Source organism: Lipotes vexillifer, unplaced genomic scaffold, assembly GCF_000442215.2.
Source record: "Lipotes vexillifer unplaced genomic scaffold, Lipotes_vexillifer_v1.1 scaffold1571, whole genome shotgun sequence".
NCBI lineage: Eukaryota > Metazoa > Chordata > Mammalia > Artiodactyla > Lipotidae > Lipotes > Lipotes vexillifer.
In genome coordinates, this window is record NW_006772104.1 from 850,552 (window position 1) to 877,338 (window position 26,787).

General features: G+C 40.3%; 1 protein-coding gene across 1 annotated transcript in view; it reads left to right on the top strand.

Moving 5' to 3' along the window:
• TAFA1 (TAFA chemokine like family member 1) overlaps positions 1-26,787 on the top strand; it is a 484,417-nt gene that overhangs the window by 369,323 nt on the left and 88,307 nt on the right. Inside the window, exon 3 of the mRNA XM_007447301.1 lies at positions 6,913-7,053. Coding sequence (XP_007447363.1) covers positions 6,913-7,053 — 141 coding nt within the window. The remainder of the gene's footprint in view (positions 1-6,912; positions 7,054-26,787) is intronic.

Here is a 26,787-nt window from a genome sequence, read left to right on the forward strand (position 1 = left end):
TTCAGTGGCTTTCCCTACTGGGCAATAAGCTGTTTCAATGATTGCATTAATTTGCAATGGATTGACAGCAGATCCAGATCAGGCAAACAAATTTGGGGGCAAAAAATACACAGGAGGAGACGTTACATTTTCAGCCTTATTTTAACACAAATTCTCCAGCAGATCTGAGAATAGCACAATGCCAGTCTGATACCCAAACCATTACTTGGGCTCCCCTCCCTAATGCCATCCAAGGCATCCTGCCTGGAAACAAATAAAAGTTCTGTAGTGTATAAAGATCAGTAAAGATTCAAGAATGTTCTTCTTGTAACCTCATTGGTATATCTTTGAGTAAAATATATTTCCATGTTGTTAGAGCAGTTATTTAAAATGATTTCTACAGTAGGAGTTCGAACATATTCAATGTTTGAGCCATTTTCTTCTTTAAAAACTATAAAGAGGAAATCTAGGGGATGCTTGTTGAGTTTACTGTAGTATACAGTACCTTTAGCAATCTTATCTCAAGGGACTGGTGAGGTTTAAATGTTGTTCCCCCACCACTGGCCTGGGGTAAGAGTAAGGAGATGGGTGTGGGGAATGGTCCATGCTCGTCAAAAGAGGGAAAAAATTTCGAAGAGTCCAATATGTTTCCACAAGTAATTCTGATCTAGTCAAAATAATGATCCCAATAGTATTACTAACAGCGGAATATAGTTTAGTGCCTACTTTGAGCCAAGTATTATTATAATCAGTTTGTCTGTACTTATTTATTTCTCATACCCATTTAGTCCTCGAAACAACCCTAATAAGTTAATGCTATTATTATCCACATTTTACAGAGGAGAACCTTGAGACATAGAATGGAGAAAAACGGGAAGCTGATTTAGGACTTGCACTTTGGGGCCCTGATTCTACAATATTTTATTTTATTCATTATGCTATACTGCCTAAAACGTGGTTGTCTGCCCCAGTAGTTGTTTCTTTTTCCTATATTTGTCTATCCTGAATATAACCCAGAATCCTAGGACAGAGGAGATGGTAATTTGTTTAATCGCAAACATAAAAATATCAAGTGGCCATTTTGCCCTCCTCGACCAAGACATGCTTAAATATCCATCAGTGTCTCTCTTGTCAATGATTTACAAAGACACTTGGCGCTTCCTTCCAGCCCAGTGGGTCAATAAAGCATTTTTAACACAGTCCTAAATATGCATTTCTGACATCCGCTGCAGCAGATTCCAAGAGAGCTTATTATAAGGCCTTGATCAAGAAGTCCTACAAAAGTGAATCTCAAAAAAACCTGTGCTTTTTCTTACACTTAACAGCTTTTAAAGAAAGGAGCCATTTGCAATAAGGTGAAAAGGCAATGATCCGTACTATCATGTCAATCTTAACATTCCTTAATCACATTTTATTCATGTCCTCTAAAAGTCGGCTTTGGCAATAAGCAGATATATCCTGCCTTAACTATTAATGAGGACTGAAGTTTCCTTATGGTTACTCTAAGTTGCTCTTTCATTTTCCAGTCATTTCACTCAGAATGAAAAGCTTTTCCTTTGTACAGTTTGGCTCTCCCCACAACCAGAGTTCCAAGTTGATTTTTCTGGAAGGTGTATTAGAAGGTCACTTCTTTGCAAAAGCTACATTCATCATTCAAGTTTATTTTCTGAAAAGACCACATAATGGATACTCAAGATAAGTTCCCCAAAGAGGATTAATTTATAATCAGTCTTTCTTCTCTTCTTTTTCTTCTCTTAGTTTCTCCTTTCTTCCTCTTTCATTCTCCCATCTCACTCCTTCCCTTCTTTCTTCCGTCCTCTGCCTTCTTCCCTTTACTCCTTCTATCCCTCATTGAGTCATTTAATTATTCAGCAATTTAGCGAATGTGTGAATGTCAACTAATACACCAGGCACTAGGGATAAAGAAGTAAACAAGATGTGGTCCCTGCCATCACAAGAGTGTCCAGCCCAGCAAGATGGACAGGTAGTAAACCAATCATTCCAATTAGGAGATGCGCTATAAAAGAAAAGTCTGGCTTACTTAAGTGAGCATACAGTCGGGGACAAAAGCTAGTCTTTGGGGAAGAGGTTCATTCCACAAATATCTATAGGCCAGACATGGGCCCAGTAACAGAGTAATGAAGCAGAAAACTTGCTGTTCTTATACAGATAAGAAAAGGGAAATATTCTTTAAAAATGCCAAAATAATGCATTGTGAATATTATTATGGGATAATTATGTGAAATTGTAGGATCATATAGCAGGGAAATCTAACTTACAATCCGATTCAAGGAGACCACCTAAAGAAGAGTTGAATAGTGAATACAGGGACCCCACCTCCCCCCAAAATACAGAGTTTAGACTTAAGTTTAAAAAAAAAAAAAGATAATTCTCTTCCATTTCAACTTTACAATCTCACCCAGCATCTTCTTTCCCAGAAAACTTGGTGTTGTGATAATTTCCAGTTGCTTGGCTATGCTTGGTCATGGACATGAAAACATCAAAACCAAAACATACTGCTGTACGTCAAATTCCCTGGCAGATGAAAAGGATTAGACCTTAGCAATCTCCCGCAAGTGCCCATTTTTAAATGGTTGACCCAGTTTATAGCTCAGAGCAATCAGGTTGGTTGGTGTAAGCTGTTTCTGTTAGATGTCCATTTTGGGGGGCAAACTGTTTTAGGATGCCAACCTTCAAGTTTTTAGCCATCTGCCTGCCAGTCATTCCTAATCTCATCCTCCCTTTCCATCATGACATGTAATTGTCATCTGTGGGAACTCTCTTTTTTAAAAGAAATATTATCCTTAGCAATTCATCTTCTTGTGTTTCCTCACTTGTACAGGACAAGACAGTGATGCATTGAATTGGGAAGGAGGGGTCATTGCTGGGAGCATATTGGGCTTGGCATTTTTTTTAAATTTCTCCAGCTCAGAGAGTGTTGCTGCTGCCAGAAATAATCTTGAAGTGCTGTCTTTTTTTTTTTTTGGGGGGGGGGAGTAGAAACTTTCTCTTCCTGTTAAAAATCGGTTTTAATAATGTACTCAGAGTGCTGACAAATCCAAAAGAAAGAGCAGACAGGGGAAGTGGAGAGCTGCCCAGAGGAGCTTCCGTGCGGGGGACTCTCCCGTTGCCACCTGGGGAACACGGGCAAGGGGAGCAGGAAGCAATGCCACTGTTTTAAAAATTTGCATGGAGGGAGAACTGGGAAATTGATGTGCATCTAACACATGTAACTTTTTCAGGTTGGCCTGCATTAGTCATATAATTACTGTATTTACCTCCTAATCTGGAAGAACAATGCGACCCCTCACAATGCTAGATTTAGGGTAGAAGGCTCATTTCTTATATTTCATCTTCGATGTGTTTTCTATAGATAAAGTGATGATACAAGCAACAACCTGGAAAGTCTGAATTCCACACTGGCTTATGTTTGTGACACATTCTCTGCCATTAGCTAGTAGGTTACTTCACCTGTCTTCTTTGCTGGATCTACAGATGCTGAGTAAAATCCAGAAAAGAAGCGAGTTTCCAGAAATCCATAAGCAAGAAAGGAAAGCTCAATATTCTGAGCACTTAAATGACTTTCCTTTGAGAGGCCATAGATCATCTTGAAATCATTTTGACCTGGATTGAGATAAAATTTAGAATGGACTGGCATTGGTGCCAAAGACTGAAAGACACTTACATGACAAATATTATCATTATGATTCTGCAATAACCTTGGCAGTTAGTTTTGAAAGGACAGTTCACTAGATAATTCTTAAAATTCAGATAATATCGATTTAAAAGAACAATTTTCTGGTTCCCAGAAAGGGTTATGACAAACCTAACCCTTTCCTTTCATGGGGGCCAAAGCTGGGAAAATTTTGATTTCCAGTCTCCTTTTTGAAGCAACCAGCTGATGAGGCCAATAGTTAAATAAGACTATAGTCAGTTCCAGAGGGTCTTGAAAAGTTTTATCCCTGTGGTTATTATAGTAGTCCAGAATTGTATTTCTTTTCACAGAATTTGATCAGCCTCTCACTATGTCCTGGGTGGACCAAAGTAAATGTGGGCTTCTGATATAGCCAAGAAAAAAAAAAAAAAGACATAGAAACTGGAAAGGGGGAGTATATCTTACCAGCTTGTTATACACTACCATAGCAAAGACATCTAAGCTTCTCGAAAAACTGTAAGTTCCATGTTAAATGATTGTGCAATAATCCATGACAGATTTGTAATTCATTTTTCATCTGGTTCAATCATCCATCTATCCAATATATACGTGTCATTTGATATTAGCTTTAGAGCTGATCAGCAGCAAAGTACAGCTGTTTTCACTTTTTCCTTAGCAGAGGAACGCCTTTGAAGGATTATACTGAACATTAAAATAAACATTTAAATAAAATATTGAAGAACTATAGTGAATATTAAAAATAAAGTATCTAGAGTTGCTTTCTCCTTTCCTCCAGTGATATAACTGAGCCCCCTCAGATAATCTATGAAGCCCCACTAGGAATAACTTGAAGACTTCTGATCAAAGGACTGCAGATGTGAGCCTTTTCCTATCAAAGATCTAATTTTCTTTTTGTCATTACAAGTCAGTGGGCTAGGCTTTTGTAGTTAGAATAGATTGAGAGGTTAAATTTCTCTGATTGACTAGGGGTAGGTCAGTCACAAGTGTAAACCTTGGGAATCAGGAGATTTGAGTATGACAGGGCCATTCAGACTTTCTAAATGGCAAGGTCCTGTGGTCCTCTGAGACCTGGTTCTGGGCTCCTCATTGGTGTATCTGAGCAGCAGGTGTAATCGGAGCCATAGTTCAACTTGTCAACACCAGATGAGCTTGTTATTTAGAGCAACACCTCTGGCTTCCAGTGTGCAAATCCATCATCCGTGAGCCTGAGGAGGATGTGGTCTGGGGTCATTGACTTTATTTACAAGGTTTTAATGAAAATGGAGCACTTGTCAATTCCTAGTCCCTTTGCAGAGGAATGGCAGTATGGGTGCCAGGGTGGGACTGGGGAAAGAACATATATGTGGGGTCAGAGGATCTGAATTCTGGTCCAGATGCTGCCAGGTACTTGCTAAGTAAAATGTGAGCAAATGTTTAAGCTGCTGTCTATCTCAGTTGCCTCCTCTGTAAAAGGTAATCATAAGCTCATTGGGCTTTTGAGAGCATATAGTAAATTGAAAGTTTATACAGTATCTACCATGATGTCAGTTACATAGGAAAGAGTCAATAAATAGTTAACTCCTATAATACTATTATTATCACCATTCGTTTTATGGCTAGGTCATTTGGCTGCTTTAAGTCTGCATCCTCACTAAAAAGTACAGGTAACAATCGTCCTATTTCTATCTTTGAACAATTTTGCAATTTAAATGAAATATGTACTAAAAAGCACTTTTGAAATTCTCATAATGATACGATGTTTAATGGAAGACAATACAAATACTTGTCCTTGAGGAAATTACATTCCAGTGGGGAACACACAATAAGTACAATAAATAAATAAATTATATGCTGTATTTGAAAGTTACAGGTACCCTGGTGGTGCGGTGTGGGACGGGGGATGGTGCAGAGCAAAGTGAGATCATGCGTGCTGGCTAAGGGAATTATGACTTCAATAAGGTGGTCAAATGTGCCTCCGATCAAATAACATTTGGGAAAAATATGGAAGAGGTGAGAATGACCCAGAGATCCACTAGAAGACTGTCCTAGGTGGTACCTAGTTCAGCTTGTTGAGACTGTTCTTCAGAGCAACCCTCAAAAGGGATCACGCCTTCCATGTTCAGCCAATAGCCTGCAAGGAGACCAGTGCCCCAGGATAGGATGGTGTTGTGTTTAAATTCTTCCCTCCCTCCTGTCTTCCCTCCCTCTGCTCCAGTGTTTCCTAAGTGCTCACCATGTACAGGCTGGATACACAACTCTTATAGTAATTTGTAGACAGTGGTTGCTTCATAAATGCTTGAGGAATTACTGCCAGCTGAAGCCTAAATGCCAAGGATCCTAAATGTTATGGGTCCATTCTTGTCAAATGAAAAACATCCTTCCTGAATGCAAAACTTGATGTTAGGAAAGTTGATTCCTGGTTTCTGATAACTTGGAGTATCTTTTGTGTCCCTGGAGAACTGGCTTAGCTGGTGTCCTGCGGGCTGGAACGATCCAACTGAATCTCAGTGACATTTGACACACCCAGGAGAGCACCTGTTAAGAGCCTAGCAGACAGTGGCATACCCTAAGTTGCCACCAAATTCTGACGAATGCATGGCTGACCTGTAACGATTAAGGGAAGCCATATGCCTTGGTCCATAATTTGAGATTCCATCTAAAGCACATGATGATGTTCTCCAGTGACTCTTTCTATCACTTTTGGGTGAGATCTGGACTGGGGAAGTGACTGTACAACTAGATTTTCTATTCATCCCGCTTGAGAGGAGCAGGTGCTGGGAAGGAGAGCTCATTTCTGGGCAGTTTTCTTGCCACTGCAGGTTCTGTGTCACTGGAGTGTCTGTTGCTTATCACTAGTAGGAGTACTGAGAATTCTAAATGCAAAGATAACACAGGGATGAGCTCCCCAAATATAATGCATTTAAATGTGGTAGCATCTTTATTTTGTGTTAGCTCTAGGCATTCACTACTCCGCTGTCTCTCCGTACATACAGCCAGGAAGTGTTGCCTCTTGAGGGCTCTTCATTGGTGCTCTTTGTTGCATTTAAAGAGTACTGCTGTGATGCCTGTCTTCTCCAAGATGAGACATCCCTTGTACATAATCTTGTATGCATGTATATATACATGTTATGGGAGAGAATCCCACAGTAACTGTACCTCATAGAAACTCTTCCTTTTATTTCTCCCACTTTCCTCAACCCCTTCGCACATACTCTCACATGCCTGAATGCCCACTGAATTATTTCTAATCAGTGTCCTGATTCTTTCTCTCTTGCCAGAAGGAGGGACATGTGAAGTGATCGCTGCGCACAGATGTTGTAATAAGAACCGCATTGAGGAGCGATCACAAACGGTCAAGTGTTCCTGTCTACCTGGGAAAGTGGCTGGAACGACAAGAAACCGACCTTCCTGTGTCGATGGTAAGTAGCTGGCTTTACCCCTCTCTCTAGGAGTTCATCTGCGTCGTTACTGTGCATAATATATATGTTTTGTTTCATCTAAATATGGTTCAGGATAATGAAGAAGGTGCATCCAAAGTGCTGCAAAGTTAGGCAAATGCCAGCCCTCTGCATAGGGTTTGAATTCTTGTTTCTCTGGCTTTGGCATTTTCAAATAGCTGTTGGTTGACCATTGTGTAGAGAAGATAAGGTAAAGGAAACTTTTCGAGTCTATAATTTTGAGGGTCCAACTCATCTGGGAATTGATTTTGGATCGAGGTCATGTATGATTATGATGATGATGATAATGGTAGTAAAAACATAATACCTAACATTCATTCAACACATATTTAATGAGCATTTACTATATGCCAGGCACTGCTCTAGGGGTTCACATACATTCAGGACCAGATAGAAGTGCCCTGAGAGTTCAGCATGTACCAAACCCTGTCCTAAACATTTCTCATGCGTTATTTTATTTACTCATCCCAAGACCCCCATCTTTGTTATCTATTGCTATGTAACAATTTATGCCCTCCCTCCAAAAGTTAGCAGCTTTAAATGGCAGACATTGTCTCACAGTTTCCATGGATCAGGAATTTAGCTTAGCTGGATGGTTCTGGCTTAGGGTCCCTTCTGTGGTTGCTGTCAAGATCTGAAGGCTTGACTGATGCTGGAGGGTGGTTTTAAGATGGCCCGTTCACAGAACTGTTGGCAGCTGGCCTCTGTGCCCTGCCACATGGACCTCTCCAAAGGGGCTGGGTGTCCTCACAACATGGCAGCAGCTTCCCCCAGAGTGAGTGACCCAAGAGAACAACGTAGAAGCCACAGTGACCTTTTCTTTTATGATAGAGGCTCAGAAGTTATCCTTCATTGTTTTCACAATATCTTATTAGTTATATAAGTCAACCCTATCTGTTCAGCATGGGAGTGGATGAAAAGGGCTTTAAAACCTGGAGACGGGGACCTCTGGGGCAGATACACTTTCCCTCCCATTTTAAACATGCAGGAAACTGAGGCTTAGAAGGGTTAATCACTATTCCATTGGTCCCGTGATTGATAAGTTGTAGCTGTACTAACTCTTGAGACGAAAGTAACTGACGCTAATACCAAGTCTTGACCACCATCTTTAAACAATTTTATATGCCTGTCAAACAGAGAGTTCAAAGGGATCACAGATATCTTTCCCCATCTTTATCTTTCATAATTTCAGAGCCAGATGTGAGCTGATCTTCAAATTCTTCGTAAGAAAATCAGGACTCAGAGAAGTGACTCACTTGCTCAGGTCACAAAGCAGGAATTAGAACCTAAATCTCTTGACTTAGGGTTCATGATCCTACCTCTAGATATAGAGGGGGAAGGACACCTTCTAGAGTGACTCGTGTATTTTCATTATGAATTATGCGGTGGCTAGAAAGGAAACACACACAAGCTAGACCAAGAAAGGAGAAATTTTTTTTTTTTTTTAAGAAAATAGAGGAATCCTGGGAAACCCAGTTACAGGAAATTCAGCCAAACTTCATAGGATTCATAAACTATTTAGGCAGCTGCCATTCTTGTTTTCTTTGTTTTTGTCCTTTCTTTCCCTCATTCTCCTCTCTATAGACGGGTTCCCTCTTCAAGGCTTTTAACTTTTGCTCTCCCACAACGTAGGGATTTGTGTGAAGCTTTTATTTCTGTGGTACCAACTCTGATCTCACTCAGCATCATGGTATAGCCCAAGTATACTTGACTCACCTCCCGTGTCTTAAATGCCTTCTCCAAAAAGACTGAATGTGATTGACCCAGCTTGGGTCATCTGTCGATCTTTGCCCAATCAGCCACACCCAGAGGAGCAAGCTCATAGGGCACTCTGTACCATGGGAAGGTCAAACTGTTTTTAAAATGATGTGAAAAATCCAGGTTTAAGAATACACTGTGGTTTTTTAAGGAACCTCCATACTGTTCTCCACAGTGGCTGTATCAATTTACATTCCCACCAGCAGTGCAAGAGGGTTCCCTTTTCTCCACACCCTCTCCAGCATTTATGGTTTCTAGATTTTTTGATGATGGCCATTCTGACTGGTGTGAGATGATATCTCATTGTAGTTTTGATTTGCATTTCTCTAATGATTAGTGATGTTGAGCATTCTTTCATGTGTTTGTTGGCAGTCTGTATATCTTCTTTGGAGAAATGTCAATTTAGGTCTTCTGCCCATTTTTGGATTGGGTTGTTTATTTTTTGGTTATTGAGCTGCATGAGCTGCCTGTAAATTTTAGAGATTAATCCTTTGTCAGTTGACTCATTTGCAAATATTTTCTCCCACTCTGAAGGTTGTCTTTTGATCTTGTTTATGGTTTCCTTTGCTGTGCAAAAGCTTTGAAGTTTCATTAGGTCCCATTTGTTTATTTTTGTTTTTATCTCCATTACTCTAGGAGATGGGTCAAGAAGGATCTTGCTGTGATTTATGTCATAGAGTGTTCTGCCTATGTTTTCCTCTAAGAGTTTGATAGTTTCTGGCCTTACATTTAGGTCTTTAATCCATTTTGAGCTTATTTTTGTGTATGGTGTTAGGGAGTGATCTAATCTCATACTTTTACATGTACCTGTCCAGTTTTCCCAGCACCACTTATTGAAGAGGCTGTCCTTTCTCCACTGTATATTCCTGCCACCTTTATCAAAGATAAGGTGACCATATGTGCATGGGTTTATCTCTGGGCTTTCTATCCTATTCCATTGATCTATCTTTCTGTTTTTGTGCCAGTACCATACTGTCTTGATTACTGTAGCTTTGTAGTATAGTCTGAAGTCAGGCAGCCTGATTCCTCCAGCTCCATTTTTTGTTCTCAAGATTGCTTTGGCTATTCGGGGTCTTTTGTGTTTCCATACAAATTGTGAAATTTTTTGTTCTAGTTCTGTGAAAAATGCCAGTGGTAGTTTGATAGGGATTGCATTGAATCTATAGATTGCTTTGGGGAGTAGAGTCATTTTCACAATGTTGATTCTTCCAATCCAAGAACATGGTATATCTCTCCATCTGTTTGTATCATCTTTAATTTCTTTCATCAGTGTCTTATAATTTTCTGCATACAGGTCTTTTGTCTCCTTAGGTAGGTTTATTCCTAGATATTTTATTCTTTTTGTTGCAATGGTAAATGGGAGTGTTTTCTTGATTTCACTTTCAGATTTTTCATCATTAGTATATAGGAATGCCAGAGATTTCTGTGCATTAATTTTGTATCCTGCTACTTTACCAAATTCATTGATTAGCTCTAGTAGTTTTCTGGTAGCATCTTTAGGATTCTCTATGTATAGTATCATGTCATCTGCAAACAGTGACAGCTTTACTTCTTCTTTTCCGATTTGGATTCCTTTTATTTCCTTTTCTTCTCTGATTGCTGTGGCTAAAACTTCCAAAACTATGTTGAATAAGAGTGGTGAGAGTGGGCAACCTTGTCTTGTTCCTGACCTTAGTGGAAATGCTTTCAGTTTTTCGCCATTGAGGATGATGTTGGCTGTGGGCTTGTCATATACGGCCTTTATTATATTGAGGAAAGTTCCCTCTACACCTACTTTCTGCAGGGTTTTTATCATAAATGGGTGTTGAATTTTGTCAAAAGCTTTCTCTGCATCTATTGAGTTCATTGCAGCTCTATTTACAATAGCCCGGAGATGGAAACAACCTAAGTGTCCATCATCGGATGAATGGATAAAGAAGATGTGGCACATATATACAATGGAATATTACTCAGCCATAAAAAGAAACGAAATTGAGCTATTTGTAATGAGGTGGATAGACCTAGAGTCTGTCATACAGAGTGAAGTAAGTCAGAAAGAAAAAGACAAATACCGTATGCTAACACATATATATGGAACTTAAGAAAAAAATATGTCATGAAGAACCTAGGGGTAAGACAGGAATAAAGACACAGACCTACTAGAGAATGGACTTGAGGATATGGGGAGGGGGAAGGATAAGCTGTGACAAAGAGAGAGAGGCATGGACATATATACACTACCCAACGTAAGGTAGATAGCTAGTGGGAAGCAGCCGCATAGCACAGGGAGATCAGCTCGGTGCTTTGTGACCACCTAGAGGGCTGGGATAGGGAGGGTGGGAGGGAGGGAGATGCAAGAGGGAAGAGACATGGGAACATATGTATGTGTATAACTGATTCATTTTGTTGTAAAGCAGAAACTAAGACACCATTGTGAAGCAATTATACTCCAATAAAGATGTGAAAAGAAAATACACTGTGATCAGTCGTTCTCAGTCAGGCCAATTCTCAGGGGCCATTTGGTGTAGACATTAGTGTCTGCGACTAGAGGGGTGCTCCTGGTGTCAGGTGTGTAGAAGCCAGGGAAGCTGCTAACCGTCCTACAATGCACAGGACAGCTCCCACAGCAGAGTATTTATCCCACCCCCAGTGTCAGTGGAGCTGAGGTTGAGAAACTTGCACCATGATAATTTACTTATTCTAGATCACAGTCAGTGCAGTAAGGCACCTCCACTGCAGGGAAGGCAGGCAGCTAGACTAGAAAAGCCATTGCATCCTCTTACAGGAAGCAACTCTTGGCCCTAGAAGCCAATAAACATTATAAAACCATGATGATTTCTCCTAGTCTCTGCCAAAGAAAGCATTGAGCCTGTTAACTCTAAATCTCCATTTTGTTTCCAGTTCATTTCTATCACTAATGATCTAGAAATAGAATTGCCTTCAGGATTTGGGTGGAAGACACAAAGGCAATGCATTGTCTGTGCTGGCAGAGGGGAAAATGGCATTTGGCTGTAAGTTTCTGTGAGAGGTTAAGCCACATAGTGGTAACATTTTGTCTCTCAGAGCATGTTTGTTTGACTTTGGACACTCTGAGCCCTCTGGTGTGGTAGGTTTAGGCTATTAGTGTCTGTCTTCTGAGCAAAAGTCAATGAAGTATAGAGTATTCTATAGTCTTATGCTGATTGTTTATAATTTCCATAGCATTTTACTCCTCCAGAATCTTGGAATCCATTGGCACGTGTGGGAAAAGTCTATGTGTTACTTCGATCAAAACTCTTTTTATGGCCTAGATCTCTACATGCAAATTAAATATGAAATGGGTATATAAATTAACAATTCCAGTGTAGTTATTAAGACCACGAACTGTGAGATTAGGCAGACATGAGTGGAATCCCAGCTGTACCAGTTACTATTGGAATGACCTTGAGCAAGTCACATATGCTTCCTAACCTGTTTCCTCATCTGTAAAATGGGAATGATAATTGCTTCTGCTTCATGGGGTTGTGGTGAGAACTGAGGAAATCATGTGTATAATGTGCTTTGCATAATGTCTGGTTCTCCTCAAGTGCTCACTAAATGATGGTATCAATTCCTATCTTACTAATAATTGTGGGTAATGCTTAGAAACAGACATTATTTTATGAAGTTTTGTTTCATATTAATTCAGTACAGTGGCATTTTAGCCGCTATCTTTTGTGGGAACTGCTTCAAACTATTTACCCTGGATATCATTAATGATGGTAAGTCTTCTTCAGGAATGTATGTTCATTATAGGAATTTTGAAGAATACAGAAGTACATCCATACATTAAAGTCACCCATAATATTACTGCTCAGAGATTATCGTCGCTTTGTAAGAAAATAAGTATATGTTCTTTGAGGTTTAACCCATCATTAAAGAGAAACTCACAAAGTGCGTATTTTATTGAACTAAAATATTATAGTACTATCTGATCAACAGCTTGTTCCCTTTAATATGAACATTTTCCAGCTTAATACATACTCTTAACATTATTGTTAATAACTACACAGGATTTCGGAGGGTGGATACACCACCATTTATCTAACTATTGCCTCCACTTTGGCACATTTATGATGTGTCATGCATTTCCCTTTCTCATTTTAAGAATGGTTAGAAACCAGTTTCTATCTGTGACAGCAGTTGACCATCCATATATCACGTTTGTCCTAAACATATTCTGTTCTACATAGTGCATTTCCCATGGTAAGTGTTCCAGTTGCTGTTATTTGCTTTTCTCTGAAATGGCAGGTCAGTTGCCTTTTTATAGTGTTTCCGAAAACAGAGGCACAGCTTGATTTTTTAAAAAGCTTATATTGGATTGTTTTAAGATTCACAATCTGAGACCAGATTGTTTTAAACGGAACATAAATTTTGCAGTATCATCCTAGCAACTTATTCAAAAGTATAATACATGATATTTGGGGAGGTTTTTAAGGAGTGGACTTTTAGTGTAAAAGTGATCCTCTGTCACCTAATAACTGAAAATACCAAGAAAACATACTCAACAAGTTAAATTTTGGCACAGTCATTTGCAAATATTTTAGAAAGCATTATACTGTTGGATGTGTGCGTAGCACTACTCTGAGGGAATATAGGTTGTTACACTAGAATTCACATGATGTTGTGTTTTATTAATTTCTATAACCCAAAATAGATGGGAGACACCTTACTCAATATGTTTGGTTGAGACCAACTAAAAATATAATGTACAGTCTTTTTGTAATCTCCAGTTACTGTCCAGGGACTAAATTTAAAATAAAATACTCATACACAGGAAGATGATGACTCAAACATAATTATTTATTTACGGGAAGAATTTTTCCAAGCAGATGATGTAAGACAAATGAAAATGAATTTCTAGGGAGCTTGTGAAATTATATTTTATTATTCTAATTGATCTATAGTGGCATAAAAAGAGTATCAATCTCAAAGTTTTAAAAATAATTGAATATAAACAGTAATAATAATGATAACAATAATACAAATAATGGCTAACATTTTCTTGAAGGCTTACCATGTACCACTTTTCCAAGTCCTTCAAGTTTGTATATTCATTTAATTCTAACCCCAACCGCATAAGGTGTAGCCTTCTATCATTTCCATTTTACTCGCCAGGAAACTGAGACACAGAGATTGGCTGTAAGATTGCTCGAAATCTGGTAGCCAGTAGTGGCAGAGCCAAAAGATCCGCCCGGGCTGTCTGACTTCAAGGCGCCCATTTCTCAAACATAGGCAAACAAGGATCTAACATAAACACAAGTTATATTCTAAAGGCTTTCTTGCCAGATGCCAAAATATCTGGGTGAGAAGAGAAAGAAAGTGCGGCCATGTGGATACTTGCAGAAACATTCAGTACTTTGGGCAATACCTGCCCCTTCCCTTTCTGTGTCTTAGAGGTGGTTGCTTGATTTCCCTTCCTAAGGTCATTGTCATTGAGCAATTAGAAACATTTTTGTAAATAATGGTTTCAGTTTTGGAGAAAGATTGAAGTGTCATTGTTTAAGGCATGGGGGGATAAAATGACTGTTTGATTGGGAAATTTTCATGCATTTTTCTCTATTTAGGATTTTATTCTCATGTACTTTATGTATATATCCAACTTAGACAAATACGTGGAAAAAAAAAATCACTACAACTACTGCTTAGTAGAGGAGGTCTTAATTCACTGTGGATTTTTAGCATCAATCTAATTAAGAAAAATCTCCATGATAAGTTGATAGGCCTTCCCTTCTCATTCAGTGTAACTTGTGACTATTTCTATGACTGGTTGCTAGTAAATTTTACCTGGTATTCTTGTCTACTTAGATTGGATTACCAGCCAGAGAGAGCAGCAGGAAGAGACCAGCTCACATCACACAACTTTCTAAGTTTGATAGATATGGAAATCCCAGATTATTTTGTTTTTAACTGTCAGTGTACAGTTAATATAATGAAAAAGGCATCATACTCCTGGCTATTTCCGTGAAGAGCCCCCCCCCCCACAATCTATCAGGATATTTTGTTCCTGACTTATCATGACTCAGTTTCCAAGGCAAGAGCAAAAGAGACAAAAGGAAAGATATGCAAAACTCAGACCCAGGAAAACAAACAGAATAACAGGGAAGGAGACCCACAGTCAGTGAGATAGAGGGATGTAAAAAAGGAGCATGGGAAAGAGAAACCAGAGAGAAAGGGATAAAAGAGAGAGAAGACAATGGACGCTTAGAAGGAATATTAAAACACCTACCCATAAAATGACTTCATTCATTTTTCCAAACAACTTGTTTGTAATCAGCCTCACAGCGTATAACTAATTTTAACAAAATAGAGTGTATTTCATAGATTGAGACTTTTTTCAAGTTGCGTTATTTGAGATTCCAGTACCAGAATCTTTACAAAAATTGTTTCTGAAGATTGCTCCTTTGGAAAATACATAATACAATTTTCTTGACCACATACCATTGTATTCCCTAGAGACAGTCTTAGATAGAGAAAAAGGTCTGAGAATTGAAGGAAATTCAAAATTCAGCAACAGTTTTCTATAAAACAGCATGAAGTATGAGAAATATTGCATGTAATAGCCCCTTCTTAGCCTTCTAAAATAGGATAGCATATTAAAGGCTCTGAGAAGTTCTGCAGACAAGAAACTTATAGGACTTTAGTCCAGTATTTCCCAAACATTTTTGATCACAGAGGCTTCTCCTATGTAACACTTATTCATAGCCTGCAGACCCAGTGTTCCATGAAATGGACCATGCTGGTATTAGACTCTATGGACTGTGTTTTTGTTTTTGTTTCCAGGAAAGCTTTTTAGGTCTTCCAAGACCAACTGATAATTCCTTTGCCCATAGCTCAGTGTTTTTCCTAAGACTGGCTGACCAAACACTGCACAACAGGTCCTGGTAGTTATGAGATTTATAATATTTCAGGGACGTCAGGCTCAACTGCAGTTCGGAAATCATCTAGAGACCTTCCAGAGAAATATAGTATGGAGAAGTTTAAGCCTTTATTTTTATTCACACATATTAACATTTTAGGGGACAGGGAAGATGACCTGTTTTGGTTCTGCCATTTGTTACTTGTCGTCCACACGTAATAAAAGACCAAAATAACGAATTGCTGTAGTAGATTAGGGCCACATGCCACAGTAGCTGTCTATGTATGGTTCCTTCATTACCGTCTCTGTTTAAAACTTGCCTTGTTCTTTCAAGGCAGACTCTGGCTTGTTTAATAGACAGGAGGCTGAGCTCAACTGGCTTCATCATGAGGCATTGCTGAAAGGAGATTTTACTGTTCTTGTTACAGGAAGGTCTTTGATAGCATCATTAGTAAAGTTGTGATATTTTTAGGCACAATTTCTGAATTTTATGTAAATTTTCTTTTGCTCCCCTACTTGGCACCTCTTCCTGCCCAGGTATGTAAGGGATCCAAGTGTACATTAGTAAGTGGAATGAGAGGAAGGGTGTATAAGAACTGACAAAGCTTTTTAGACTGTCTAATAAAAGGGCTGTCTCTCTGTTTGTTCCTTGTCAGGATAAAGAGAGTGGGAATTCAGTCTTCAGATATTCCCATACCTCTAGGAGTGGGTGTCCCTTTTTTTTTTAGTTTAAGGCAGTAAGTTCCAACTGACAGCCCACTGGCAGAAACTACCATCAGACCTATTCCTTAGGTTGGCAGAGTCATGGAAAAATTGACTTTGCTTTCTCTTTGATGGGACCCTCCAGTTTCCCACAGGCCTCACCACTCCCTATGACACACCTGGCTCTGGCACATTGATGTCAGTTACCTGGTCCCTGAAGACAGTGGAATGTATGGTTTCTGGCTCACAGAGTCATTGTCCTACTCTGCTCAAGTTAATAAGCAAATTAATTTGTTGGAAAAAATTTGCTCTTTGATATAAAAGTAATAACCTCATGTAGATGCAAATACATGTATCCAAAAGCAGCAAAGAAAGGATCAAAATAAGAGTAATCCTCCCTCTCCTCCCCTTTCCTACTAATCCTCTCGCATCTTAATCACCAGAGGGAACTGTCATTGCTAGACTTCTGTGCATCCTTACAGATAATGTCTATGCACATGCAGCCCTATGGATACACAACATATAAAACTCAATAAATCAAAATGGTGTCACAGTATAAGAAAAAGGTCTTAACCTATATTTTTTAGCATAAGGAAGTATCCTGAATACTCCACTCTTTCAGTAAAAGAATGGCTGGTAAACATGGAAAAAGTGCTCAATATCACTCAAGTGAAGAAATGTAAATTAAACCCTGAAATGTAATGTTTCATCAGTCAAATACATGCAGAGATGAAAAGGTTAGTAATACCCAGTATTAAGGAGGGGGGAGAGGAAAATTACATATAGATCATACTCAGTGATAAAGGGCGTACAGACTCAATTAGTCAGCCACTTTTCTTTATTTCGCTCAGCAAAAGGGAAGAAGATAAATAGGAGATTTTGTAATGAGACTGGATGTTTGGGGAGCATAATACAAATCGCATGCATTACAACTCCTTACAGTGATTTTATTTAGCTATAGCTCTTAGACATATAATTCACAACAGGATTTCCTCAACAGGACTGGGTCATGAATCTAGACATCATCTAAGAAATCTTCTAAGGATCTTGATGTCCTTTACCAGGGGGAAAACCTAATATGAAAGCATATTTAGTGCAAATACTTGGATCTTAATATTGTAAGTCCTGTTGTAAAGCTCATCTTTGTAGCCACTTGAGAAATACAAAACTCTCTGCGCAAACATTTGTCATGGTGTGTATGTTGTGTGTGTGTGTAATTATCATGTAGCACATCCCAAATCTTTGTCCGTTATCTAGTTGGAATGTACTTGGTTACACAGAATTCCAAATTCATCAACAAGAAAATTTCCCTAACACAGCTCCAAAGTCATTGATTTCCATTTATCTACAGAGAGCTCAGGTGTTTTCAAAGTCCTGTTCTTGTCTGGTATGAGAGCACCTTTGATCAATGCTTGTTTATTTTCAAAAGGGGGAAAAAATGTTCTAAATCTGAGTCAGCTCCTCATCCCTCTAGCTGGGCTGCAGCCTAGATAAGGCAAGATTTCAGGGTCCTGTGTCACTAATGTGCTGTCCATATGAATGACGAGCAAGCCTGGTGAGTTATTTCACACTTCTTGGAAAATCTGTAGCCCTGTCCTTCTGCAATAGCACTGGAAGCTGCTGAGGGTATCGGTCCATTTCTACGTGGAAGATTCTGATAACTTCACCTAAGGAAGTGGTAAAACTTATGTCCCCTTCTGAGGCTTATGTAGAAATGTATGCAGATGAGTACTATTTTGAAAAATTAATAATGTATTCTTCCATCCTCTCAAGCTCCTTGAATTTTTGAGGGCCTACTCCCAGCCCAAGCAGCAAGATATAAATTACCCCACTGACCAGAGAATAGAGGGCCAAATAATATTTAGTGTTTAAGTTCAAAAGTCATTCAGAAACTCAGGTAGAAATTTGAAGGATTCGAATTTTTTTTGCCCCCAAACTAATATGGATGCCCTGAGCCCAGGGAGGGGGAAAAGAAGGACCACATGAGTAGGAAAAATGGGGTCCACTGGAGCAAAGGCTGTCTGTCACTACTGCCAGAGAGATGTGTTACCACCTATGGATCCATCTCTCCAGCTGCCAGCCGAGAAAGCACTTTATACAATAGCTCAACACACTCTTCATATCCTTTTGGTTGCCTTCCAGTGGAGACGACCCACGAATAGCAGCTAGCAAGTTGCACACTGATTGTCCAACAGGAGTCATAACCACCAGGGTCCTAAGGCCTCCTTAGCCTTCCACCCTGCATAGGTGAACCCCAGGAAGTGATAAAAGGAACCTAGGGTCCTAATTGGCAGGGTGGATATAGAAAGGAAATTCCAGACACCAACTACACACGACCAGATGGAGTCAAGATCTCCAGCTGAGCTAGGACGTTGGTAGAAAATTCTCACCTTCCCCAGTGCATCTATTTTATTTATAATCCCTGATACTATTTGGTATTTTCATCATTGCTTCAGTTAAAAAACTTAATGGTAAACTTTAATGGATTCAAATTCAATGTCAGCTAATATTACTTAGGCTGGTATGATTGGGTGGTTAAACAGACACTAATTCAAAGGAAGATCACATTTCTTCATAGTTAGAATGGCATGCTAGTGCCAACTCAGAAATGGTCATTCGTGATCTCCTTTGGTGCCTACACACTAATATTGCTTTATGCTAGGTACCTGTTCTCATTAACCCTCTCAATAGTGGCTCCAGTGAACAGGGAAGTTATCATGATAATATACTGGGGTCACCATATCCAAGAGCAGAGAGTGCACAGTAGGAGTCCTCAAGGCAGCTAAAACTGAGCCAGGCTGTATGTGATCATCATAGCGTTTGTGGATCATTTTCACCTTTCTTCTTGGGCTCTTTCTGGATATAATTTTCATTCTCTTTAATCTGCAAATTAGAGAGGTTAAGTCCATCCATGTCAGCTGGCAATGGTCTTGTCAACTATATGGGACACTAGTTGTAGTACTAGTGTAAAACTGATAATTGTAGTTTATAATTATAATTATTGAGTCCTTACTATGTGCCAGACCCTGTGTATTACATGTATTACTTTATGTAATTCTCACGACAGCAGCCTTATAATACAGGTACTATTATTATCCCCATTTTATAGAGGAAGAACCTAGTACCTTAGAGAAGTTAAAGCGTTTCTTCCAAGGCATGGTAGCGGGAGATCTGAGACCCCCAATGAAGAACTGCTAGAAATGATGGATAGGAAATAGCATCAAAAACACAGGGAGAAAAAGTTCAGAGTACCTCCCATTTCTTGTATTCCCTTCCTTGGAGAATGATACCATCATGCAGGCATGCTAGACTCTTACTTAAGCGTCCTTTCCAACATACACACCATCATCATTCACATCCCATATATTTCAAATCCATCATTTTGTTACCATTTCCTAATTTTAATAATGCCACAGTGTAGACTCTTCTCTTGACCCTAATTAATCCCTCTGATTAAAATGTGCCCTCAGCACTCCTTCCCTACCCCGTCTGACTCCAACTCCATTAACCAAGTTATATCACCAACTCCAGAGGTCCTCCCTTAAACCACTGCACCCAAAACTAATAGATGCCTTCCTCTGCATCCCTGGCATATCCCATATAATATTTATCATAATTTACCATAATGTATTATAATCTTCTGTTGACTTGTGATCTTCTCTACTAGAGAGACTCACATATTCATTCAGCAGTTCTCTGCAGAGCATTGACTGTGTGCCAGGAATTATGCCAAACACTTGGTCACGTAATGATGAACAGTTAATCCCTTGCTCTCACGGAAACTCCAGTCCAGCAGGGGAGACAGACCTTACTCTAATCATACGTCAGATTGTTCAAGTAGAAACTACATGTTCTGAAGCAAAGGAATTCAGTTCTCAGAGACGATGTGATCATAAAGAATCTAAAGCAGTCTGGGAAGCTGAAACTTCTGGGAAGAAGCGACAAGAGGTCTGAGATGCGAGGTGTGACTTAAGCTACTCGGGTGAAGAGCATTCCAGGCAGAGAGCAGCATGGGCAAAAGCCTTGGGTTTTGATCAAGAACTTGAGAAAACCACTGTGGTTTTCTCAAAGAACAATGAGATCATGTGCCAGAAGAGGCTGAAAACACAGGCAGGGGCCAAACAATAGTGGTGTAACTGAGCTGTGTATCTCCAGTTCCTAGTATAGTTCTTGAAACTGAGATGTGCTAATCAAATACTTCAAGAAGGCAGCAGTGCAGGAATCTGCTGGGGGAAGTTGGAGGGTAAGTCAGCCTGGAATTTGGTGGATGAGGAGACAGCCTTGAGAGCCCTCTACTTGAACAGAAATCTCCCTAGGTAGTGCCTGACAACAGATTTCAAAACCTGTATACTGACACTGCAGGCAATGCCAATGCAAAGCAAATCACATTGCCTTTTTGATATCACCGCCTTCCACACATGCTGTTATCCACATCGTTGCTGTCATCTGAATGTCTCACAATCTCTCTACACTCAGCCACTCACACTGCTGCAAAGAAGGCTCATGACCACCCGCAAATGAAACAAGCAAAACTTTCTGGCAGAAATTTTAAGTCACTGCTTCTCAATTCTACTGTCTGACTTTAGAAAATATTTTAACTGCTAGGTTCATTATGCCCTAATAAAGGGCTAAAGGGTAAAGGGCTGTTAATTTGAGATATATTTAAACATGGTGGAGAACTACAGGCTCATGTCAGTTTATTTTCTTCCTGATTAATCTGTATGTTCTTTGACTCTAGTTCATTTCATTATGAATTGACAATGTCATGTCCTATGTAGTGAAAAAAAAAAAAAAGAAAAAAACTCCCATAACACATATACCCCGCGTTGCCTGACCAGCCATTCCTGAAGTGTGGGGTAGTGTGTAAAATTCAAATCGGTATGCGAGCATTATTTGAGCCTACTTTGTAAAGAAGGAGCTAATGGAAAAATGGTTGTTGCTCACATTACCATGTCCTGCTCCCTTCAAAATCCTCAAGCACATGAGGTGGAGAAGCAATATAATAAAGCCACAAGCACACTATAAAAATTCTCCACTATACTAACAGCGCTTACAGAAAAAGGATAACAATGGCTACAGGAACTGAAAGTTGTGGAGCGCTATGTGTCAGATACCCCTCTGAGAACGTTACCAGCTTTTTTACATCTAAGCTTTATGACAGTGCATGAGGTGGGTACTGTGATGATTATCCCCATTTCACTGTTAGGGAAATTGAGGCTCAAAATGAGAAGAGGCTAGCTGAAGGTCACACAGCTACCAGGTTGGAGAGATAGGGTTCAATCTAGGAAGTCTGTTAGAAGCGTCCATGTAAGATGTTAAGATGGGATTCGTTCCCAATAGACAAATGGACATTTCTAAGGCAATGTGGAATCATCGTACCTTGGAGCACATACAGACCTGGATTTCAAACCTGGTTTTGCCACTAATTAGTCACATGTCCTTCAGCATGTTATTCCCCTGGAACTGTAGTTTCCTCCTCTGTAAAAAGGAAGTGAAAAGAATGTGATGTCAAAGAGTCTATGGGAATATTAAATGAGATAATTCATATAGAACTTTTGATCAAAGGTGGAATTACTCAATATACTCAATTATTCTGATGCTGACTGACAGAATTTCGCTATGTCTGAGTTAATACCATTTGTCTAAAACCTGTCGTTTTTGAGGATGTCATCTTGCAGGATCTAGAGAATTCAAAAGAACAATGTCTAATACTACCTCATGTCTAAACCAAAAATGATACAGAAAATGGCCCAGGAAAATGCCCACATCAGAAGATTCACTCCACGAACACTGACTCATCCTCTTTGATGCTGAGCATCAGAGACAGAGCGACCAATAGGACATGGTCCTTGCTTAAATGATTATGAGATCTAGGGGAGATGACAGGAAATGGATGATTTCAAAACTGTGTGACAAGGATTAACCCAGATGATCTGAGAGCAGGGGTGAGGGTGTTAACCCACAGTAGGGGAGGGCTCTGGATGGCTTCCCAGCAGAATTAACATCCAAACTGAGACCTAGGTATCCAGGTAAGATGATACAGTAAAATGTTCAAGGCAGAAGGAACAGTATACGTAAAAGTCTGGAGTCAACAAGGGGCTTGATGAAGCCAAGGAACTGAAAGACGTTCAGTGTGCCTGGGGAGAGAAGAGCATGGGATAGGTCTGGAAGAGGTGAGACCAGAGCAGTCCTTAGGGTGAGCTCATGCAGCACCCTGGTAACCACATTGGAACTCTGTCCAAGAGTGATGGAGTCTGGCACTAAAGGATGTTGTGTCAGTAAATGACATGATTAGATTTTCTCAGAGTTTATCACTACCTTGCAAAGGAATTAAAGATATTGTTTCTACTATAACTGCTGTTCGTTGTACTTAGACTCATATTTCTAAGCAATAGAGAGAATACACCCAAGAGATGCCAGAAAAGATGCAGGTCAATTCTGATATTTAAGTCAGTGCTCAGTCGGCAAAGGTATATCAAATTTGCTGACAAAACTGAGTAAAGATGATGCAAGAGCATGTGCATCCCAGAGGAAACCCTAGCATCTAATTAGCCAGAAGACTGGAAAGCCCTGACTTGTGCGTATTCAAAAGGTCTAGAACAAGATTCCAGGGTTCTTCAGGAAAACTTTTGGTAATGAATCAGGATCACTGTGGCAAGGGGGGAGTTGATTCCACTAAGAGAGAAAAAGTGAGAAGCACACTGGGATTAAGACGTCTTCCCCACGGGAAGAGGAGCGACTTCAGGCTAGGAGGACTGAAGAGTACAATGAATTCACCCAGGAGCACGTTAGAATCGCCCAGAGAGGTTCTGAAAAACATCAATGTCTTGACCAACATCTCTAGGTATTTTTATTTAATTGAGCTGGGATGGGGCCTGGGTATTTGTATTTTTTGAGAGCTCCATGAGGGATGCTAAAGGGTAAACCGAGTTGAGAACCAAAGGTGTAGCAGCCAAGAGCATGGGCTGGTGAGGAGGGCGGTGTGAGTTGGAATTCCAGCTCTTTCTGGAAATGAAATTATTGATATTTTGCTCTTTTAATTTTTCATGTGCAAACATTCCATAAATAGTAAAGGTGGCTTATATGGTTATATCCAACACAGCAAGATAAAGATAAAATGTAATACAGACATGAAAGGAATTTAGCTCTTACCCCTCTGTCCTTAGCTTCCTCATCTGTAAAAATGGGAAAAATGATAGCATCTCCCTGATAGGATCACTGCAAGAATTAAATGAGTTAACAAGTAAAGTGATTTACAAATACCTCGCAGATAAGTGCTCAATAAATGTAAGCTATTGTTCTTAACCCAGTCACAATTAATAGGAGAAACAGGACAGAGAGATGGAAATCACAAGGCATATTCCAAAGGACACAAATTAGCCTGGCTGATGCCTTGGGGAGTAACAGGAAAAAAACATTTAGAAAGGCAAGTTGGGGCCAGATTGCTTTCTTGAGTTCCAGGCTAATGTTGAAATGTGAGCCAGTGTTCATTAATTGATCATCTAAAAACATAGTCCCCAAATTTGAGGCAAGCAGGTGTACATTGTACAAAATAGAATATAGTAAAGGATTGCTCAGAGTCCATTCCAAAACTTGGGCTCTGAGTTGAATTGAATGCAAATGTGGAACCAACAGATGTCTCTGTGAAAAGTTGAGATTAAATCAACATAGAGCTTCAAAAATGAACAGCGAGTCTCTGGATATCAGTAATCCCTGGTGCCCAGGGAGACAGATGCTCATCTTCCTGATACCGTGGCTCTCATTCACAGACAGAGCCAACTCCACTTCTGTTGTCCAGATTCAGCCCACTTTATTAGGAACCTCTAAATGGTGCTGAAAATTGTTTCTGCCCTTTCCCCTTTTCATGTATAAATATTCTGAAAAAGAGTAAAGGTGGGCTTCCCTGGTGGTGCAGTGGTTGAGAGTCCGCCTGCCGATGCAGGGGACACGGGTTCGTGCCCCGGTCCGGGAGGATCCCACATGCCGCAGAGCGGCTGGGCCCATGAGCCATGGCCGCTGAGCCTGCGCGTCTGGAGCCTGTGCTCCGCAACGGGAGAGGCCACAGCAGTGAGAGGCCCGCGTACTGCAGAAAAAAAAAAAAAAGAGTAAAGGTGAGTTAGATGGATATACCCAACACAGCAGGGAGAGAGAAAATATAATACAAACGTCAGGCTGCAGGGAATACGAGGGTAGGAGACTTAAGAGGAGGCCTATAGGGATGTGAAGATGCAGAGAGTAGCCATAGGGACCTATAAATATGCTAGCAGTGGGCTACACATTGGCCTGAAGCCTTCTAACAGGCAATGCAAAGAAGGAAACAAGAGTGGTTGTAAGATTCAGAAGGTCCCCAGCTTAATCCAGGCAATTGCTTAAGAGAGAAATAGCTATTTCTGGAACAATGCTAGAGAGAACTCTCTCCAGGTTTAAATAACGAGGAAACTGCGTAAAATTGTCATAACGTCATCACATCGCAACATCCTAGTAGAGCATATGACATGTAGTGGCTGCCAATACATATTTAGTGAATAAATGGAAAAGGAAAGGAAAGGGGGAGGGCACCTGTACCATACATCACGAAAGTCATGGGATGCTTTGCCAGCATTCCTCAGTGTGGGCTGAGGGCCTCCCACAAGTCAATAAATGTAATTCTAGAGATCATATGTGCAAAATAGCCCAGTGCAGGCATCAGTACTCAGCTAGTCTGGCTGAAACCAGAAGTAGATTTTAGTGCCCAGAGGAAGGAATAGATTAAGTATCCCACAGACAATCTTTCCTAAAGACTTTCTCTCCACTGGGCATCTGCTAAGGGTTGAGGGGCAGTAATTCAATGTAGTACTCTTGATTCATGGACATAACATGGTGGCAGTTTACTTCTCACCTACATCACAACCTATTCATGTATACCTGAATGGCTATGGCTCCCCTCCAGGTAGTAATTCAGAAGCTTCCATCCTTACATATTGTGGTTCTGTGATGTATGGCTCCTGGGGCATCCACATCAAGGGGCAGACAGGGAAGAAGGCCCACCTCTTTCTTCACCGCCTTGGTCTAGATGGCCCACCTCACTTCTCCTCACATTGCGTTTGTGAATGGCACCGTGTTGCAAGACAGCTGGAAAACAGAGTCCCTAGCAAGGTAGCCTCTTCCCAATCACATCCCTCCTCTATGAAATAAGGACAGGAGCTCTTGAAGGCGGCTAGCTGTGTCTTCCACAATACTTATGTCCAGCCACCCAATATCTCCCCATATACACAGCACACCCTTCCTCTCACCCAGAGAGACAGCCCAAAGTTCAGGGTCTCTAGGTCATGAGTAGTTTCTTCATCAGGTCTAAGTGAGACTCCTCTTATAGTCTGGCTTCCCAGAAACCATAACATGAGTGATCTATGCCTCAACCCACCCCACATACCAAATATATGGGTGTTGGAGCAGGGGCAGAATTAGTTTAAAATCTCCCTTTCAGAGGAGGAAAGAAAGGGGAAGAAACAGCAGTCACCATTTCCTAATAATCTGAAATCCTGCCCAGTAGGCATTGTCAGGACCCCTGCCCAGGGAATGTGGGAGGGTCTCCTGGTCCCTCTCCCTCCATGGCCCTGCCTCTGCCCTCCGATAGGTTGTCCTTGTCCATCATCCTCCATGGCATCATCTGAAGGGAGTGGCAGGCAATGTGCCCTCCTTGTGACTCTGTAGCTTTTACAGCATACATCTTATCCATACTAATTTGGGAGCCCAAGAGTTTTTTTAAGCTCAAAGGGATAACCACTTTTTTTAAACCTGATCTTATTGTTGCTGAGGGCAACGGAGTTCCCTCAAACACTCAGAAGGCTCCTGATGTACTTTTTCCCCATAATGTCTACCCACCAGGGACCACTTCCAATGTTATTTCCTAGAAACAATTCTCAAATCTGCTTTATTTTTTTGCTCTCTCACCCTCCTGTGACACAATTTCCACTCAAATGCCATTGGCTGAGAGTAGTCACATGACCCTTCCTAAGTGAAGGGAGCCTGGGAAATGTAGTCCTTGTCTGGGCTTTTCAGTAACAGTGCTACACCATGGAAGAGAGTAGAAATCTTCAATGAAGAGCTAATCTTTGAACCATATGTCTCTAAGAGTAATTGCAGGAATATGAATATTCTGCTATGTACGTGTAATATAAAATGCTACTGTTGCTAGCTCTTCTTTTAAGTAAGATGAATCTGGATTCAAGTCCCACCTTTACCATTTGCAATCCCTAAAACTTAAGCGTTGCTCCAGCTCTTCTGAATATCATATATTTTATTTTTATTTATTTTTTATTTATTTTATTTTTTTGTGGTACGCGGGCCTCTCACTGTTGTGGCCTCTCCCGTTGCGGAGCACAGGCTCCGGACGCACAGGC